At 49.9% G+C, this 21,133-nt stretch overlaps 2 protein-coding genes across 2 annotated transcripts; both read left to right on the top strand.

The window, feature by feature from the left end:
- Positions 1-474: 474 nt before the first annotated feature.
- On the top strand, positions 475-14,768 carry tango6 (transport and golgi organization 6 homolog (Drosophila)). Its single transcript, XM_042340361.1, has 18 exons — positions 475-554; positions 1,246-1,916; positions 2,522-2,638; positions 3,190-3,337; positions 4,556-4,683; positions 5,836-5,998; positions 6,715-6,797; positions 6,954-7,066; positions 7,273-7,464; positions 8,386-8,515; positions 8,742-8,903; positions 9,196-9,330; positions 9,421-9,882; positions 9,975-10,032; positions 10,441-10,593; positions 11,934-12,085; positions 12,675-12,788; positions 14,392-14,768. The coding sequence occupies exons 1-18, from the start codon at positions 497-499 to the stop codon at positions 14,566-14,568; spliced, it is 3,216 nt and encodes a 1,071-aa protein (XP_042196295.1). The 5' UTR covers positions 475-496; the 3' UTR covers positions 14,569-14,768.
- Positions 14,769-16,624: 1,856 nt separating this feature from the next.
- has3 (hyaluronan synthase 3) lies at positions 16,625-20,586 on the top strand. Its single transcript, XM_007907937.2, has 3 exons — positions 16,625-17,308; positions 18,412-18,513; positions 19,158-20,586. Exons 1-3 carry the CDS (start codon positions 16,685-16,687, stop codon positions 20,085-20,087), a joined length of 1,656 nt encoding a protein of 551 aa, XP_007906128.1. The 5' UTR covers positions 16,625-16,684; the 3' UTR covers positions 20,088-20,586.
- The last annotated feature ends 547 nt before the right edge of the window (positions 20,587-21,133 follow it).

Below are 21,133 nucleotides of genomic sequence, written 5' to 3'. Positions count from 1 at the left end.
GCCCCGCCCCCAGCTCACAGCCCCGCCCCCAGCTCACAGCCCCGCCCCCAGCTCACAGCCCCGCCCCCAGCTCACAGCCCCGCCCCAGCTCACAGCCCCGCCCCCAGCTCACAGCCCCGCCCCCAGCTCACAGCCCGCCCCCAGCTCACAGCCCCGCCCCCAGCTCACAGCCCCGCCCCCAGCTCACAGCCCCGCCCCCAGCTCACAGCCCCGCCCCCAGCTCACAGCCCCGCCCCCAGCTCACAGCCCCGCCCCCAGCTCACAGCCCCGCCCCCAGCTCACAGCCCCGCCCCCAGCTCACAGCCCCGCCCCCAGCTCACAGCCCCGCCCCCAGCTCACAGCCCCGCCCCCAGCTCACAGCCCCGCCCCCAGCTCACAGCCCCGCCCCCAGCTCACAGCCCCGCCTACTAGGGCTCACGTGCTTTTGGAGCTGCGTGAATCACAATCCACAACGTGTTAAATGCGCGTCGGGCGGTGGCGCAGCGCAGTGACGCGGATGATGGCGGCTTTGGTAGCGGCAACTGAGGCTCTGAGAGAGTTGGTCACCTGCGGCGGTTAGTCCCGGTGTTCCCGTGTTACAGGCCCGGGGTTCCCGTGTTACAGGCCCGGGGTTCCCGTGTTACAGGCCCGGGGTTCCCGTGTTACAGGCCCGGGGTTACCGTGTCACAGGCCCGGTGTTCCCGTGTCACAGGCCCGGGGTTCCCGTGTTACAGGCCCGGGGTTACCGTGTTACAGGCCCGCGGTTCCCGTGTTACAGGCCCGGGGTTACCGTGTTACAGGCCCGCGGTTCCCGTGTTACAGGCCCGCGGTTCCCGTGTTACAGGCCCGGGGTTACCGTGTTAGGCCCCGGGGATGCTATCGGCAGCCGTATCTCCCACCAGCTCGGGCTTGTTTTGCTGGTGGGCTGAATGGGCTCCTGTGCTGTACATTGCTGTGGTTAGGGATTTGCGGGGAGACATAGCCTGACTCAGCTCGAGCTCCGCTCTCAGTCAGATCACTTCACAGCGTTTAGCCATGAAACGCTTTGAGATGTTTTGATGTTGTCAGCGCTGTGTCCAGTGAAAGGATAATCAATACTTGATTATTGGTAAGGATGATTGGCAGTTACTCTGGTTTGCCTGCAAGTCAGGAAATCAGGAATGTTTGTGAACGGGATGTGTTGCGAGAGACAGAATATCGCTACTGCTTGTGAAGTTTATGTTGTGGTTCTCAGTTTTCAGCTCAAGCCTTTTACTCTGGTTACAGAGAGCTGCCAAGTCTCCGCACAGGACACTGAGGCGGGGGCTGTGCTTCTCATGCTGTCTCACAACCTGTTGCTGTTGAGGGAGAAGCTGGAGCAGGATCCGGGCTACACGGAGCTTAGCCGGCTCCGGGGGCAGCTTGTGCCGCGATTACGCTGGTGGCTGGAGTCGCAGGATGTCGTGTGGATGTTTGTTTCGGAGACACTGCTGCTTCTCTTGTGTTTGAAGCAGACGATGATTGATCTGTTAGCGTCATTCTCCCCTCCAAAGCCAAACCCCAGGAGCCCAGAGTGTGCACCGGCACTCTCGCCAGACACCCTGAGCATCGCACAACAGAGGACTGTCCAAGCTGCACTGCAGTTCATCATCAGCCTTGGAATCTGCCCCTATCTCCTCTCTGGAGTTGGGACACCTCTTGCCTGCAGATCGGTGTTTGCAGCAATGGTTGAGAAGGTGATCAGCTATTCTGTGCCGCCCAGCGGGAGCCGCAGGCTACACACATGTGTCACCGTGCTGTTGGACATTGCTGAGCACCATTCTCTCGGAAACATGCTCCTCACACGGCACCTTGGGGATGTGATTGCTGGCCTTTGCCAACTGGGATATTCTCCACACAGGAGTCGGATGGGGCCGGTCTCACCAGAGGATCCCCGAGGGAGCAGTGAGCTGCCAAAGGTACAGCAACAAGTAGCGACTCACACAGCAGAATTTCTGTGAATTTTCGTAAAAATAAATTGGCAGCAAATTAGATCCCCTATGGCTGAGCAGGTAAATACTCTTACTTTCCCCCCCCCCTCCCTCATTAATAAATACCTTTACCCTGTTCATTAATAAATACCCTTCCCCCCACGAATCAATTGGCTGCACGTTTCACCCACAAAATATACAATCGATTTACTTTACAATATATTCTGTGAAGCGCTTTGAGACATTTCGAAGACACGTTAAGGCACTATATCAAATGTAAGGATTATTATTTTTTATTATGTCTCAAGATAACACTAGGACATGATGCTGTTCCATTTGCTGACATGAACATATGAGTTAATTTACTGTAAGATTATTAGTTTGTTAATTTGGAGTTAATAAAATTCCCCAGCTCAGGGAGGAAAAACTTTCAAGTGCTTTGGGAGATTGTCCTGATGTGAAAGGCACTAGAGCAATGTAATTTATACTGTTAATAATGTGATTCTAGATAAAGAGGCCACTGGTGCAGTGCTGCTTGTCCAGCAGAGGGTACCAGAGGCTGCCTTGCATAATTGGCATTTTCTCATTGACAGGAGCTGATGGCTGAGGAGTGTCAGCGGTGTCAGGAGTTTCTTCGGCAGCTGCTGGATCGTGTGTACCAGCCCCTCGTGGTCAGGCAACTGTTGCTGCTGCAGGGAGGAGCCAAGCAGGTACCACATATGTACAACAGCCTCAGCACACTAGGACCTACAGGAACAATAACAAATTACGTTTCGAAAGTGCCTTTCACGTTGGGAGAACGTCCCGAGATGCAGTTTTGTATTCATTCATAGATTCCACAGCAGCGTTTCTATATTATTTATATTGGGTCGGCTTGGCTCAAGTCCATCCCGTCCCAATGGCCCCTCTCCGTCACACTCTCTGTTACATTTCTGAATCTCATATGTGTTGTAACACATGTTGAGCTTTAATTTTTGCTGATACCAATATTCCAATTCACTACCCAGACAATCACACACCCTCACAGTCACATATACTTACACAAAGACACCCTCACACACATTCCTGATCTCATTGATATTTGTAAAGTGTTTCTGGTGCCCATTGCCCTCTGTGTTTGTCTTCATAGCACATTCAATTTGTTTCTACTCAATCTCATTCTGAAAAACACGTTGTGAGCCTGGCAACCTGGCGGAGTGTCCACCCCGACCTGAGCTGCCTGTGACCCACACACACTGAGCTCCTGCTTGTCCTGTCACAGGTTGCTGCACCGAACAGCGGGAAATCCCAGCGACACCCTGCAGCCCCACGATGGCTGCGGGTCCTGTGTGGGCAGCTGCTCTCTCAGAGGCTGATGAAACCTCATGGTGTCCAGGCGGTTGTCCGAGGGATTTTGGAAGGAGCTGGAGGTGAGATGAAGACTGACTGATTTGCATTGGGATCTGCAATTCTCAAGTCAGTTCCCAAAGGGAGTGTTGCCAGCTGACATAACTGTACTCGGACATGGGCAGGCTCTTGCACCTGATAATATTAGGAACAAGTTATAAATGTTTGATGTTTCAATCTCTGCACTAATGGATCAGAGCACAAACACAATTTACCTTAGCAATAATCAGGGAGAAGAGAGCTGCTGTACAATTACAGAGCTGTAAATCTGGTGTCAATGGTGGGAAAACCAGTGAAGCAATAAGAAGAGATAGTATAACATGTAATTTAACATCCCGGTTTCTATCAGCTTGTTGGGGACTGGACTGGGGAGTGCTGTGGTTCAGGTGTGGTCTCACTGTGCTTGTCTCAGGAAGTGGAATTTGAATATTGGCTGCAGACCAGGCTTCTGGGAAGCGAGATACGAAAATGTTTATTGTTAATAGTGATTCTGTGTAAAAAAAAAAAAACAGGTCTCGACAGGTTTCTTCAGAGACTCATAGTTTCCGCTCTTCAGGGCATCAGAACTGGGTCAGTGTGCTCAGCATTACTTACTCACCGGTCACTTGCCTTGACATGAACTGTTTGCTTTGTACCAAAATCACACATACCAGGGGAGTTGTTCTACACCTCTCTGTTATACCAACTTAGTTTTGAGTCCCTGTGTTAGAAAGTACTAGTTACTTGTTTCTGTTACAGACAGCACTAGTTACTTATCTCTGTGTTACAGACAGCACTAGTTACTAGTCTCTGTGTTAGGGACAACACTAGTTACTCGTCTCTGTATTACAGACAGCACTACAGGAGTCCTATGGCTCAGTGGTTAAAGCACTCGCCTTGCAAGTGAGACACCTGGGTTCAATTCCAGGCAGGCTGAAACCTTGGGCAAGTTTCCTTACTCCACACACCTAATAATAATCCCTCCAAAACAAAACAATACTAAATTGGTCATTTTCAATCTACAACTGTTTGTGGGACACTGATGTGTGCAATTGGCTGCCGCGTTTCGCCCACAAATATACTTTACAGCAATTCCGTGAAGCGCTTTGAGATGTCTAGAAGACATGAAAAGCACTACATCAAATGCAAGGATTATTATTATTATTACTAGTTACTTGTCCCTGTGTTAGAGACAACGTTTGAACACGAGTTATTCATCCCTATGTTAGAGACAGCGTGAGTTAGTAGTCTCTATGTTACAGCTGGAGGCCAATGTGCAGATGTGGTTGATGCTGATTGGAAGCAATATGAGAGTGTTGCACGGATCCTCGCAGCATGTCCTCAGCAGTGTCTGTCCATTGAAGAATACTACAGTCACGTGTGTCCTCAGGTAATCGCTCCAGTGCATCCCTTCCACAGCGGCAATTCTGCAGCAGTGACTGACCTGGAAACCTGCCAGTCATACACATGCAGCACACACACAGTGCGTGCACACAGTGCACAGCACACAGCCTCGGGGTACATTGGTGCCAATGTAAAGCTTTTCTATACCAGCAACACCTCCAGGGATTGGAGTAAGAGTGGATGTAAGGCAATCTGACTGTCAGCTGCAGGAAGGGAAGGACAAAGGGAAGATTCTAAAAAGGTAAAACTTCAAAGCCATGAGGGAGGAAGTGTAAGAAATAACTAGGACACATAGCTCAAGGAGGTCAGCCAATCGCTGAGCACAAAAGGTAAACATAAACCCAGAATAAAATCAGGTCAGCCTCAGAAACCCAGGATGGGGGATAATTAAATAACGTGGGGAACTTGTGGGGAGGCAGAGGTAAGGAGGCTGTAAGTAAGCGAATAGTGAGCCTGTGGAACAGGCTCCCCGGGGAGACGGTTGAAGCAGGAAATGTTGATTCTTTCAAACACAGATTTGCTAGTTTTTTAGGAAATAACATTATGGGATATCGTACAAAGGTAGTTTGGGACATGTGTCCATGTGACCGCCAGGAAGGTGGAAGGCAAACTAGACGGACCTTGGTCTTTTTTCATCTGGCATTTCTTATGTTCTTATGAGGCAGGGAGCCACTGAGACGTGCGAGATTTCGGTGAACGAGGATGTTTGATTGTATACAGGGTTAGAGAAGATTAAAGCTGAAACGTTAAATATTATGTGTGGTGAAGATAGCGCTAACCTGGTTAGTGCATACACAGGGTAGTGCTATCTGGCACTGTGTGGGGGCTTTAACATGACCCCGGGCACAGGCTAACATTATACTGAAGAAAACAGATCCACAATCTTGTGTTCACTTTTCTAGCAGGATACAAGCAAGACCTGTGTTTGAGTGCGTGCGTGTGAGCGCGTGCGTGCGTGTGAGCGCGTGCGTGCGTGTGAGCGCGTGCGTGCGTGTGAGCGCGTGCGTGCGTGTGAGCGCGTGCGTGCGTGTGAGCGCGTGCGTGCGTGTGAGCGCGTGCGTGTGTGTGAGAGAGTGTGAATGGTCTCTGGTACAGGGCATTGTTTCGCACTGTCATTTCGGCCATTTCTCTTTCTCAGGTCCTGGAGATGCTGAACATCAAAGATAAACTTACTGCTCGTCAGTTTGAGAAAGTGGCCACGAGGTCAGCGCTTTCCCTGCTGAGCGAGCAGCCAGGCCTGGCTGACAAGTACTTGCTTACACCCCTGTTCAGCCCCCTGCACCTCTGCCTGGAGCCCACAGGTCAGTCACCAGGCACTGGGCCAGCGAGAGGCGGTTGGGGGGTGGGGTGCAGGGGAGTGTGAGGAGAGTGGGGGGAGTGTGAGGAGAGTGGGGGGAGTGTGAGGAGAGTGGGGGGAGTGTGAGGAGAGTGGGGGGAGTTTGAGGAGAGCGGGGGGAGTGTGAGATGTTGTGTGGAGCGTGGGGGGGGGAGTGTGGGGCTTGGTGTGGGGCGTGGTGGGGGGGGAATGTGGGGCGTGGTGAGGGGGGGTAGTGTGGGGCGTGGTGAGGGGGGGTAGTGTGGGTGGTGGGGAGTGTGGTGTGGGTGGTGGGGGAGTGTGGGTCGTGGTGGGGGGAGTGTGAGGTGTGGTGAGGGGTGGGGGAAGTGTGAGGCGTGGTGGGGCAAGTGTGAGACGTGGTGGGGGGGAATGTGAGGCGTGGTGGGGGGAGTGTGAGGCGTGGTGGGGGAAGGGGGGGGGGAGTGTGAGTTGAGGTGGGGGGAGGCTGAGGTGGGGGGAGGCTGAGGCGTGGTGGGAGGAGAGGTGGAGTGTGAGGCGTGGTGGGGGGAGGGGGGAGTGCTGACCAGGGCAGTGCTGACCAGGGCAGTGTAGTACCTGCTAATGTTTTAGTGTTGTGAGTATCGCTGTGCCCCCACCTTGGCCCCCGGCGCTGGGAGACAGGACAAGGCTTCTCCGTTGGTTATTCACATCACATTGAGTTTTGCTGTCTCTTCCTGTCAGAGGTGCTGTCAGGAGATCAGCCACTCGGAGCCCGGCTTGTGGAGGAGGGAGATCTCAGCAGGTCCGTTGAGAATATATATAAGGTACATTTATATAGTCTCCTCACAAAGGGCAGGGACCCAGGGAAGGGTGGGGGTTGAGGTGGGGCGGAAACTAATAATTTCTGAAGCGCTTTGGTGATGTGATAAGGCACTTTATTAAATGGAATAACTATTATTTTCACGCTCTTTCCTGTACAGTTGTGTGTGGTTGGCAATGATGCAGATGCCATGCTGCTGAAATCACTGCAATCGGTGATTTGTGTCATCTTCCATCTTTACTGTTTCACAAAACAAGGCGTCTCCTACTTACGGTGCGGGTCTGTGTGATGGTGTCCGGGGGTGACTGGGTGGGTGGAGGGGATGAGTGTGATGGGCGTAAGCGGGGGTTTGAGCAGGTGTGAACGGGTGGGTGCGAGCAATGGGTCTGAGCTGGGGAGGGTGGGTGTGAGCGGGGTGGGGCTGGGGTGAGAGGGGGGGAGGGCACGGGTGTGAGCGGGGGTGGTAATCTCTCTCACAGCTCTCTATCACAGGAGATCGTGTTGTGGTTGATGCAGCAATTGGAGCCACACAGGGCAGTGTGGGTGTTACAACAGCTCGCAGGGCTGACTCCTGCTCCCAGCTCAGCCCTTATCCCGGGCTTCCATCCACAGTACTGCTTCAAACCGGGCAGCCAGGGAGGTGTCAGGCTCTCTGTGAAGGAGGTTTCCGGGTAATCCATCTCCATACACAGTTACTACACGTTCTGCTTTGAGATACCGTGATGCTGTGCTGAGGCGCTGTAAGGATTCTATGTTTACTCAGTAACTGGGTGTATGGTACCCACCCACTCACAGAGACACCGTGTAATAGAATAATGATTATTATAAATATAACATTAAAATAGGTATAAGTCTGTGCTGCGATGCTGCAACCTGGTGTGGGGATAATGGCTCACTTGCTCACTCGCTCACTGTCACACAGACACTCACTCACTCACACACAAACACACAGTCACACAGACACTCACTCACTCACACACAAACACACAGTCACACAGACACTCACTCACACACACAGTCACACAGACACTCACTCACTCACTCACTCACACACACACATACACAGTCACACAGTCACTCACTCACACACACACACAGTCACACAGACACTCACTCACTCACAGTCACACAGACACTCACTCACACACACAGTCACACAGACACTCACTCACACAGACACTCACTCACTCACTCACTCACACACACACAGTCACACAGTCACTCACTCACACACACACACACAGTCACACAGACACTCACTCACTCACTCACACACACACACACAGTCACACAGACACTCACTCACTCACACACACAGTCACACAGACACTCACTCACTCACACACACACAGTCACACCGACACTCACTCACACACACACACAGTCACACCGACACTCACTCACACACACACACAGTCACACCGACACTCACTCACTCACTCACACACACACACAGTCACACCGACACTCACTCACACACACACACACAGTCACACCGACACTCACTCACACACACAGTCACACCGACACTCACTCACACACAGACAGACACAGAGTGCCAGCAGTGAGTGACGCCCTCTCCCTCCTTTCAGTGAAGCTGACGAGGTTCTGTATGAGAAGCTTCACTGGGAGCAATGGCGGCTCGAATGCCTGGGGGACATCCTAAGCTGCCTGCCTCAGAAGGGCGGCGTCGCCGGAGACTTCTTCCTCCAGTGTTTGAAGGTCGGACGGGGATGGGGGGCCGCGTGTGGGGGGGTGGGGACCTTGTGCGGGAGGCATCCGGGTGTGTATACATATGTGTGTGTGGGTGTATATATGTATATGTATGTGGGTGTGGGGATTTATATATATGTGTGTGGGTGTATGTGTGGGGTTGTGTATGTATATATGTATGTGTGAGTGCACATGCGTGTGACATGCTGGGACTGACATGCATGTTCCTGTGCAGGGCCTGGTGAGCCTGGGAGAGGATGGCGACTGCCATCCTGCATCAGGATCTCAGCCGCTCCTGGACCCCAGTGACAGGGAGTCTCAGCAGCTGCTCACTCTGCAGCTTGTAGCTGTGCTGAGTGAGCGACTGGGTCCCACGGTGCTGAGCAACACTGTGCAGGTGAGGTGAGGCAGGGCAGGGGACAGGGTGGGTGGGGCGGGGTCAGGGGAAGCAATATTAATAAGGGTTGTCGTTGCTGGTTCTTTGGCTCCTTTGTTCTTGCTCAGTGTTGTACAGCAGTAGTGACTTTAAAGTGATGACCAGCATTGCCAGGGCCTTGTTGCCATGATAACGTGACTGACACAGAAACCACGACAACGTTTTTGGTGCCTTGGCAATGGAGCAAAGCGATCAGTAGCAACGCCTTGTGTGGGGGACGAGAGCCCTCGTGTCACTCTTCTCTTCTCTGCAGCTGATGGAGTTTGTTGGGGCTGTGCTACAGCGAGTCTGTGCTGATCTCACTGGCCGAGACATGGACACTGTGGAGACCGAGACGCTGAGTGTGGCATTGGGGCTGATCGCAGCCATGCTGGGAGGAGGAGTGCAGGTAAACCCCACCATTCCCTACCTCAGTGTAGCTCCCACATAACCCCCACATACCCCGCTTAGTATAACCCCACATGTCACCTCTCTGCAGTTTGCTCAGGCTGACTATGAAGCTATGGAGGTGCTGCTCGCCCCGCTGGAGCAGATCAGTGTGGCACACAGGGACCCCAGCACACAGCAACTGGCCGCAGAGTTACGCATTACAATCGCCACCCACGGAGCCATCACCCGACCATCACACATTGCTGCGGGGAGCAGACATGGCACCAGAGGCCACCATGGCTCAGAGTTGGACATGACATCGACCAAGTTTAATAATCTCCAGGAATGTGGTCCAGGAGAAGGCACAGTGCCTGAGCCTAGGCCACTGACCCCGTCTACACACATGGTGGATCACACACAGTCTGGGAATCCTCCCAACAATTTCCACCAGGTTCTGCAAGCGGCCTGTGACCCTGAGGTGCCCACCAGGGTGGCTGCTCTCCGCACCCTCACACAAACCATCAAACACAGGAGCCAGGAAGCTTTGAATCACTGGGAACAGCTTCTGACGGTGAGTTTCTTAGTGTGCGGAGTGAGGCTAGGGCTGAGGGGGAATAATAATATTTGACTTATTGCTAAGGTTTGTTGAAATCTTTGTTTTAGGTTTTCCTGGACAATCTGGGGCACGAAGACTCGTTTGTTTATTTAACTGCTATTCAAGGTTAGCGGAGTGAGTGCTGTCTGTGCTGTGTCATTAGGCCTGTGTCAGCTGTGATGTTAGGCCTGTGTCTGTGCTGTGTCACTGTGATACCTGTGGTTGGGAGCTCGGGGACACTCACTATTGGGATTCACACAGGAAGAGTGGCCACTTGGGTGAGGTAATGGAGAACGTTAATCAACATCTCAAGAAAGTGAGAAAATTGGAGGAAAAAACAATAAATTAAATGAAAATCGTAACTTCTCAATCTTTCCCTCAATGTCATTAAGATATAATAATAAAGATATTAATAACAATTAATAATAATAAGGATATTTGTTGACTGGTCTCTTGTTGGGACCATTTTCTGTGTTGTTGAATATTAATCTTATTGACTGGAAGTCCAGCTACACTGTTGATGTCTCCCCACAGGTCTAGAGGTGCTGTCAGACTCCGCTCCTGACCACATGCTGCTGCACTTGCTACGAGAATACCAGAGCACGTCACTGCGAGAACAAACAGCAGGAAGTGTGGACAGGAGGATGAAGATGGGAGAGGTACTGATGCGAGTCACAAGGGCATTAGGTGAGTCAGTCTGTCTGTCCCAGGCCCCGCTGCCGTCCTGTTTGTGTAACCTTCTAACTCTGTTCCAGGATAGAGACACAGAGCAAATTGTTTAGCTGTCCCACCAGATTGTTGTGTTTGACTGACTCTTGTCTCGCTCGTTTCTCCTGTGGATGTTTCTGAGGAACACGCCCCAGTAGTGAGCAAGCGATTAGCTAATCCTGAAGATAAGGTCATCTTTTGGTACGTGTTGTGACGTGAAGGACAGACACAGATAACTGACAAGGGCAGAACGCTGGGCTGGGCTCACTGAGACAAGTGATGTGGAGTCTGTGATTTCCTGTTGAAATGTAGACTCCCAGCACTAACCTCCTTATGTTTCTCTTGAAGACATTTAACTCCTGCTGGGACACAACTTTGTGCATCCTTTGGTACCTTTGGTGATGATTGCAAAATGTGAGCTAGACTGTGAGTGTTAGTGAGCTAATCTATCACAGGGTGCAATCGGTTTGTGTCAGTGAGTGTGACTGAGTTCCTCAGTGGGGAAATGCACTGAGCCAATGGGGGAAATCTATAATGGGGAAGGTAATGGGGGAAGGTAATCACTGAGCTGCAGGGATGGCTTTGACATACACAATCCTCAGTGTGCAGCAGATACCGAGACAATGGCTTGTGATGCAGTCCACAGGTACAACCACTACTGAGGACCTTGTAATGGGGCAAGTGTCTGCCATCTTGTGTCTGTCCTTCTTTCTGTGAGCATTCAGTGATTACCTTCTGCCTGTGTCAGCACAATCTTTTGAACAATCAACAAAATTATATTTGTATAGCGCCTTTCTGAAGGTGATGTGTGTGTTGCAGTTATTAATGTGCAACTCTGCTCACTCTGTTGGTGCAGTGGAGCAGACATTGCAGCTGCTACAGTGGGCATGGAGTGTGTGCGACGCTGGGTGTGCGTGCGATGCTGGGTGTCACTGATCATTGCTCCACATTCTATTATACATAGAGCTGCTCACCTGCCTCTTTCCAGGGTTTGTTTGTAAAACTGAGGATTGAGGCATATGATGAGACAATCGTACATATATACTCGTTCCTAGGACTGTGCACAAGTGCGACTGTGGAGGAATGTTGGAGCAGGTGGTTGGTTAGCCTATGATTTTCTGTCTCCCTCAGGAGCTCACAAAGTGGAGGCTTATGTGGAGAGAATCAGTGTCACATGGCCTTTTGTGCTCCATATCGTTCTGATTTTGTATGTGAAGACATTTCACTCTGTCACCCAAAGAGCCAGCCGTGCCATCTAGTCGTTGCTGCAGCAAACCAGCCTCTCTGCTGTCCATGATAACTGGCTACTGTCTCTGCAGGCGCAGTTGCCCCTCATTACCGGGACCCCCTGATCCAGGCCTTTCTGATTGGGAGCCGAGATGCTGACAGCACGATGAGAGCCAGCAGCCTGTCTAATCTGGGCGAGCTCTGCCAGAGGCTGCACTTTGCTCTCGGGCCTGTTATACATGAGGTAAGTGCAGATCTACTCCTCAAGCAGGCGAGAAACCTCTTATCTGAGGATCCTGAGTTTACGAGAGAAAATGTGAAGCAATTAGAAGGAAAAACTATAGAAAAGGAAATGGGACTAAAATAATTTCTGGACCTCAAAGTGAGCGAGTCACCAGGCTGAGGGCAGCCTCCAAGAACGCTGCCGGAAGTTGGAGGGAAACTAGAATAGGCAAGTCTTCTCTGGAGGGTCACTAACAACAACAACAAATGGCATTATTTCACGTCGGGCGGACGTCCCAAGGTACTGAAACATAAGTAACTCTTTGGTTCAAAAAGCGGCAATGGGATAAAGCGAGTAACTGTAGAGCAGTCAGTCTGACAGCCACAGTGGGCCATCGTATGGGACAATATAAATATTCACAGAGATGATTAAATACAGTCAGTGGGGATTGAGTAATAGCTTGGCAAATCTAATAACTTTCTTGATGAAATAACTGATAATGTGATGCTGTTTGTGGTGTCTGCGGCTGTGACAAGGTGCCACAGACGTGGCTTGTTAGTGCTTGGGCCGAGTCCTGACGCAATATCTAAACAGCGATCTCCTCACTCAGGTTGTGGCTTGCCTTTCTGCCATTGTGAAGACAGAGCAGGAGGCTGAGGTGCGACGTGCTGCAGTGCATGTGGTGACACTCCTGTTGCGGGGACTCAGTGAGAAAGCACTGCAGGTGAGAGGCTGAGTGCAGTGTGTGCACACACCCTTGTGGTGACTTGAACAGTGTTCCTGTAATGCCTCCCTCCCCCAGCATGCATACACACACACACCTTTTCACACAACCCAGCACTGTCGTACTCAATTACTTATCTGCATATTTTGTGTTACGCTCACTTTCTCTTACTTAAGCATACACACATACACACACAACACGTTTCTGGCTTCTCATTATTACATGCGGGTGGGAATTGATTTCCCAGCTTAGCCTGAGACCAGAGTGTTTGGCAGCTCAGTGCCAGCCAATGTGTGCCCATTAAACAAATGAACGCCTTCACACAGGGTGGCGTCTGGCAGTGCTTTAATGTGGAACTGGCAGCACCTGGACTCGACTAAGCCTCTAATCATTGGCTGCAGAGAGTTAATGGCAGGTTGGGCGGTAACAGAGAACACTGGGAATCCCAACAGGAGCAGTCGTGAGTCCAGGCCTGTCTGCACAGAGCTGCTTACACACCTACAGTAAAACACACACACACTCCAGTGAGAATAAAAACACTTAACCAGCCTCTCTTCACATGTATATTGTCACATCCCTCTATGTAGGTGGGGGCCAGTCGGGGGGGGGATTCAGGCCTGCTGGCTGGGAGCCACATTTGGCATCTCATTTGGATCCTGTATCCTGAAAATGTGCAAACTCAGCATCTGAATCATACTCTTGAGTCATTTGATATGTTTGTGGTTAGAATCTTTTGAATTGTGGATTTTATTTTTATTGTGAAACAATCTTAATGTCATAATGTTCTTAATGGACTTGAGGCAAACAAGACCTTGGGCTGAGCAAAGTGTAAAGCCTTGAGACCAGTCACGTTCTGTCTGTCTGCTCACACACAGGGGTTCCTGGACTTGAGGCAAACAAGACCTTGGGCTGAGGAAAGTGTAAAGCCTTGTCCACAGTGGGAGCTGGGGATTATGGGGGGGCAGCAGTTATTGAGATTGGAGGTAATGGGAACAGTTGAGTTCAGGATGCAGAGTTTAGCTGCTGTGGGGGAGAATAAGCACTTGTTTACCTTAATCACTTTAAATCTTTTTCAAAATAATAACAATTCCACTTGAACATGTTAAGTTTTTTTGATCTTTTCTGCGAGTTTTTCAAAGGACTCGAATCCCAGGAAAGTTTCTGTTTGCAGGGCTTTGGTTAGTAGCTGAGACAGGCTCCCCTCCCTGGCCCCAGGCCAACCACTCAAACCTTGATCAAGGGATATTGCAGTAACACTCTCCTTATAATGGCATCTCTGTCTGTTATTTTATTAAAAATCTAATGACGGTCTTGGGCTCTGGCTGCTCATTGATGACACAAACCTCTTTGTTCAGCGTTAGGAATTGGCTCTGTGATTCTCAGCTATTTGCTGTTGTTACAGTCAGCCTCTCACCAGCCTTTGAACTGAGCTCCAGTTGTAGCAATGGAGCAGGGTGTAGCTCAGTAAATAATATGCTGTCCAGGACATGGTAATACTGACCATGAGTTTAGGAATATTACTCACAGTGACTAAGCTTGTGGCCACTCGTCCTGTGTGTGGACAAACGACCATTGACTATAATTGTCGCTCTTTCTGCCCCAGGTGCTGAGTGACGTGCTGCGGGATCTCTATCGTTTGCTGAAGTTTGTGCTGAGGACAGAGATGGACGAGGTCACCGTGTTACATGCTCAGCTCGCGCTGCAGGAGATGGACGATGTTATCAGGAAGTTTCTATTCCCAGATCAAAAACTGGAGAAAAAAATTATGGTTCTTCCATGATTTAAAAATTCCTGGAGGGGTATTAATGAGAGTGTTTGCGGGATAGAGTTACCAAGGGTGGGGGCTGAGGGGGGCTCGAGAGGGGGGAACGAGGGAGGTGACAATTGGGGGAGAAAAATGTGGTTCTCACCCTCTCTGGGTTGGAGGCATCAAGTCAACAAAAAATTATTTTTCATAAAAAGATATTTTAGTAAATACAATGAATGTTTTCTGTGACTCGCTCGCTCACTTGTTATGATTCAATGACTTGTTTACATTTTTACCCGAGGGGCGGTGGGGGGTGTAGGGGTACCCTGACCGGATGAAGAATCGCTGCTGTTCTAAGTGAGGGTCCAGATCACAATGTTACCAGGTCTCTCAAATAGCTTTAAGCGGAAGCAAGAATGAGTTCAGGTTTGTGTAACAATTCACTTTCCATTATGTATTTCCTGACGAGAGGATGTCTGTCTCACAATGCTTCACACAAATACTGAATTGTCTGGCTTGAGCAGTAATGGGGGGTTGAGTCGGTCAGTGTATGGACTGAGGCACTGCCTAAATGGCCATGGTGTGAGTGTGGCAGCCAAGCCTGACCTCCAGAGGGTGGAGTAGAGCGACCAGCAGCAGCAAGCTCTGCTGACTGTACCGTGCAGCAGTATTTGTGCTGGTCTCATTCCTTGTCCCTGACCAGCAAATGAATTAAATAGTTTTAACACAGCAAAACAGTAATATAATAACTTGCATTTGATATTGATTTTGTGCCTTTCATATTGGGAGGAAGCCTCAAAGCGTTATATCAATCTGTCCGCTCCCTCCACTCAGCAGGCTCTGGCCTGCTTCACGTCCCGCGTCCAGTCCGCCCATCATCAACGGTCGGGTCCTCAGTGTTTCTGCCCCCATCCTTTAGAGCTCTATTCCCTTCACCTCGCTCGCTCCCTTGCCTCCTTTAAGACGCACCTCCTCTTCAACCAAGCCTTCGGGTACCCTCTCCGCCCTCCCCAATCCCGACCCCCAGCTCGGATCAAAATCCCAGCCTGTCCAGTGACTTGGGACGTATCACTCGTAACACCATCTCAATCCCCAACCTCTGGGGGTGGGGACTGGCTCTCTGTGAGGAAGGCTATGTTGGGGGAATGGCTCTCTGTGTGGGGTTTGTGCTTCTGGGGGGCTGGCTTTCTGGCGGGTAGGGGGTCTGAGTCGCTGACTCTCTACAATTGCCTTCACCCCCTGGCACAACCACTGTTGGCTGCCTCCATTCGGCTGGCTCCAGCATCCTGCTTATCCCTCGTCCTTCAGCCACTACGCCCCGAATCTCTGGAACACTTTCCCCAAATCCTCCGCCTTCCCCATCTTCGAGTCGTGGCTGAAGACCGTCCTCTTCGACGGTGCTTACGGTCACCTCCCCCTGACTTGGCGTCGTGCTCCGTCACTGTTAAGTGCTCTGAGGCACTGCCCTACGTGAGGGGCGCTGTGTAAATCAAGTCGTCGTTGGCTGTGGGTGGGGAGGGGCTCCGTGCGGAGGGGAGGAACATCTCACAGCTACTATAACAGCCGCAGATACAGACTCCGGGAGCCGAGCCCAGGTGCCGAGGTGAGTGTTAGCGCTGCTCGGGAAGAGGTGAGAAACTGGGGGAGACATTACATCAGAGGTGAGAGTCTGACCAACTGCACTCATTGGGGCTGGTCAGGCTGATGGATCCCATCACTGCGGCTCTTTATCCTTTTGCTGATTCTCGTAGTTCCAGACCTGAGTTTCTTCAATGAGAAAGAAACTAAGATTCAATAGAAATAGCAATTCATTCCCTTTCAAACCTGCCACCGGGAAACCGAGACCGATAAACACACACGGTAGAGAATGAGAGACGCAGACAAAGACAGACGCGCATAGTCATTTATAGCGAGAGCAGACAGTTGTTGGATTTCTCTCTCACTCTCCACTGGATCTGACCCATGTTCCTCCCCATCTATTCAACCGCTGAACAATCGCAGTTTACCGCCGGTGTGTGTTCTATGTCTGTTGTTTGTGTATATCTTTTGTGTGTCTCCCTGTTGTGTGTGTCTCACGGTTATGTGTGTGCGTCTCTATGCCTCTCTGTTCCCGCTGCCTGTGATGTGCTGACCATCTCCCTGGTTGCAGATGTCCTGTGAGAAAGTCACCTCTGTGCTGCGGCTGCTGGGAACCAGCCTGTTCGCTCTGGCGGTATTGGGAGCCATCACCCTCGCCTATGTGAAAGGATATCAATTTGGCTCCACGGAGAATTATCACCTGTCTTTCGGGGTTTATGGGGCGATTCTCGCTCTGCACCTCTGTATCCAGAGCCTCTTCGCCTATCTGGAGCAACGCAGGATGAGGGCTCGGGGGCGGCTCAGCAAGTGCAGCAGGTCCACAGCCCTGTGTATCGCGGCGTTTCAGGAGGATCCCGAGTATCTGAGCAAGTGTCTGATGTCGGTCAAGAGGCTGTCCTACCCCAACCTGAAGGTGGTAATGGTGATAGATGGCAACAGCGAGGAGGACATGTACATGATGGAGATCTTTAACCAGGTGCTGGGCCAGGACAACACTGGCTCCTATGTCTGGAGCAGTAATTATCACGACAGAGACCCCGGGGACACAGACTTTACCCTGACTGAGAACAAGAAGCGGGTGGAGCAGATCGTGACCCAGAACAAGTTCTCCTGCATCATGCAGAAGTGGGGAGGCAAGAGAGAGGTCATGTTCACAGCCTTCAGCGCTCTGGGAGACAGCGTGGACTATATACAGGTAAGGAGGTGTGGGTGGAGGTTAGGGTTTAGGGACATGATCTGTGTTAAACCTCTTATTGTGAGAGTTTCTGGAAGAATAACTTTAGTTACTGGGAACGGAAATATCATCTGACATCGTAATGTAACAGAAATACAATGAATGGAGATCAAACAGTTACTGCAGAAATCCCGCCCAGTGTAGCTGAATCACTGCCTGTCTGTGTGTCTGTCTCTCACTCTCATCTCACAGACACACACGCAATTCGCGGTTCTGATACATTATTGTGAATTTCTCTGGATTTTCGTAACTCACATCTTTTATTTGAAAGACGATTCGGTTGTGAAACTCGCACCAAACTCACTTTCCTTTCTCCATAGATGCTGCCTGACCTGCTGAGTGTTCCCAGCGGCTTCTGTTTTTGTTTTCTTGACACTGTATGGTCTGTGTTAAGTGTAAATTGTTTGAGGGAAATGAGCGCCTCATTGGGCGCTAAGCAGTGTCTCCTCTGCCAGTTCTAAATCCACTTTATTCACAATCTGGAAACAAACAGCGGGGGAGAGATCTCTTTCATGCGGCGATTCTCTCTCGAATGAGAAGTTTTTTTTAAAAAAAAAGTTTTTTAGGCGAGTGTTTTCCCCCTTTTAACCTGAGTTTAACGGGCGAGATCAGAGAAGGTGCTCACACACTTACAGCGTGATCCACGCACTGGCACTGGAAACCTGAGAGCAAATCTCCGGTTTGTGGGACCCACTGATCTCTGTCCCAAAGTGCGCATTTTACAGAAAATCTCTGGAAGGTTTTTGAGAAGTTTAAAGTGATGATAAACTGTATCAAATACACCAGGTCTGATTCTGTCACGGCACCTTCCTCCCTCACCCTCCCGCAATCATTTCACCTTTAAAATGCCATTTAATAAGCGCTACCCCGCGTGAAGTGCGGCTCATAAATGCAAGTTGTTGTTGTTGTTGACATGGAAACCCTCTGTGTATTAATGTTAAATCTACAATTATATTATATCATGCGGCTCAGGTGGCCTATAGCATGGTCAGGTCGCCTATGGACAGAATGTGTCATTCCAGTGTTGGGTTGCAAGCTGAAAGTGTAAATGTTCTCTTCCTCAGGTATGTGATTCGGACACTGTGCTGGATCCTGCCTGCACCATAGAAATGGTGAGAATCCTGGAGGAAGATCCCAAGGTGGGAGCAGTGGGTGGAGATGTACAGGTGAGAACAATCATTTACAAATGTAACAGTTGGAGGAAAACGTCTCTTTGTCCCTGGGTGTGTGGTGGTGGTGGGGGGGTGGGGGTGCTGAAGGGTCTTTTCTGGATTGAGATGGCTTCAAATGACACATTTGGCAATAGAAGATCAGGATCCGATTGATCTTTTGTGATGGTCTCAGAGGCAGTACTGTTTGTGGGACGCTGCTGTGCGCAATTGGCTACTGCGTTTCGCACACAAAATATACAGTCAATTCACTTTACAGTCTTCTGTGAAGCGCTTTGAGGCATGAAGAGTGCTATATCAAATGCAAGGATTATTATTATTATAGACTTTCCGGGATTAGATGAGCAGATTATGTCCCTCCGGGGGGAGAGTGCACCCTCTGACACACACTATCCTGCATGCAGTGCACAAAATAAATACAAGTTATTGCTGTTGACTCCATACCAGACACATGAAAACTGTAGTTTTACAATAGTTTGGAAATTCTTCAGCATGGTCCTGTTTTTCCATATGTCAAGCACCTGGTTGATGAAAGAAAATACATGAGCAATTATTTGTGAAGCATTTTGAGTCATTTTGATACTGCATCAAATGCAAGGCTAATTGTTACTTATAATTAAAATTCTGTTTTTATCCAACAGATACTGAATAAATATGATTCGTGGATCTCCTTCCTGAGTAGTGTACGCTACTGGATGGCGTTTAATGTGGAGCGGGCGTGTCAGTCCTACTTTGGCTGTGTTCAATGCATCAGCGGCCCATTAGGCATGTACCGCAATTCACTGCTTCGCCTCTTCCTCGAGGACTGGTATAACCAGCAGTTCCTGGGATCCAAGTGTAGCTTTGGGGATGATAGGCACCTGACTAACCGAGTGCTGAGTCTAGGCTATAAAACCAAGTACACTGCCCGCTCCAAATGCCTGACAGAGACCCCCAGCACATACCTGCGGTGGCTAAACCAGCAGACACGCTGGAGTAAGTCCTACTTTCGCGAGTGGCTGTACAATGCTCTCTGGCTCCACAAGCATCATCTGTGGATGACCTATGAATCTATTGTGACTGGCTTCTTCCCCTTTTTCCTTATCACGACAGTAATTCAGCTGTTCTACAGTGGGCGCCTCTGGAACATCCTGCTTTTCCTGCTCACAGTTCAGACAGTGGGGATGATCAAGGCCACATACGCCTGCTTATTGCGTGGCAGCATTGTTATGGTCTTCATGTCACTCTACTCTGTCCTGTATATGTCCAGCCTCCTCCCTGCCAAAATCTTCGCCCTTTTTACTATCAACCAGGCCGGGTGGGGCACCTCAGGGCGCCGGCGGATTGTGGTCAATCTCATTGGGCTGGTGCCAGTGTCTGTCTGGTTCTCGGTCCTAGCAGGAGGACTCAGCTACACCATTTACTGTGAGGCACAGGTGCCCTTCAAGGAGACTGAGCGGACCTTCCTCATTATCGGGGCCATAATCTATGCTTGTTACTGGCTCCTCCTTCTCTCTCTCTACCTCGCCATCATGGCTCGGCGCCGCAATGAAAAACCGGAGCATGAGGACCTGGTTTTGATGGAGGCCTGAGTCCCTGCTCCAGAATAAGGTCATCATGGGAGCAGTGCTACAGGGTTCAGTTGTTCCTGAAGCTCAAGGTAATAACTGAAAGACAAGCACTTTCCACCGTGTCACAGGACTTCTGGCACAGGGACTTTCACATTTGGAGGATAATGGGGATTTTTGAGCTCACAATCTTGGGATATAGCAGTGGAGAGCATTCATCGATGAGGCAACAAATTAACACCATTGATTAATGTGTTTAGCAACCATGAAAGTCTGGAGGCACGGGATATATTTCCAAAGATGATGTTGAGGATAATGTGAATGAAATGTTTAAAATAATAAAGGGAACTGGCAAGATAGATAGGAAACAATTCTTCCTGCTGTTGGAGGGGACATAGTGGTTAGAAGCAAGAAACAATTTCTTCACATAGAGAGATGTGGAATACACTAACTCAGAAGGATGTTGAGGCAGGTTTAATTGGGATAATAATAATATAATCCTTGCATTTAATATAGCGCTTTCACATCTTCTAGACGTCTCAAAGAGCTTCACAGAATGTGCTGTAAAGTGAATTGACCGTATATTTGTGGGCGAAACGCGGCAGCCAATTGCGCACAGCAGCATCCCATAAACAGTCTTGGATTGAAAATGCCCAATTTTTTATTATATTTTTTTTTGGCGGGATTATTATTAGTCGTGTGGAGTAAGGAAACTTACCCAAGGTTTCACCCTGCCTGGAATTGAACCCAGGTCTGTCGCTTGCAAGGCAAGTGCTCTAACCACTGAGCTACAGGACTCCACAACTATTACTATATGAACTGCAGGAATTCTTCTTATTCTTCTTATAATTATTATGCCAGGATCTCATATCCCCCTTAATCCTTATTCATTCCCTGGTCACTTCAAGGACACGTTTCTCCAGTTATCTCCCTCCAGTTCCAGCTCACTCCAAAATTTTGCAGCCAATATTCTTTACCTAACCAGACTCTGTAAATATTCTGTCAGGCGTCACTAACTTCCTGCACCTGAAACAGCCTTGTCAAACCCAGATTTGTACTGAGCCACATGT

The sequence above is a fragment of the Callorhinchus milii genome, unplaced genomic scaffold (assembly GCF_018977255.1).
Source record: "Callorhinchus milii isolate IMCB2004 unplaced genomic scaffold, IMCB_Cmil_1.0 Scaffold14, whole genome shotgun sequence".
Classification (NCBI taxonomy): Eukaryota; Metazoa; Chordata; class Chondrichthyes; order Chimaeriformes; family Callorhinchidae; genus Callorhinchus; species Callorhinchus milii.
Note: the sequence above shows the minus strand (reverse complement) of the source record. Positions and strands in the feature narration are given on the sequence as shown.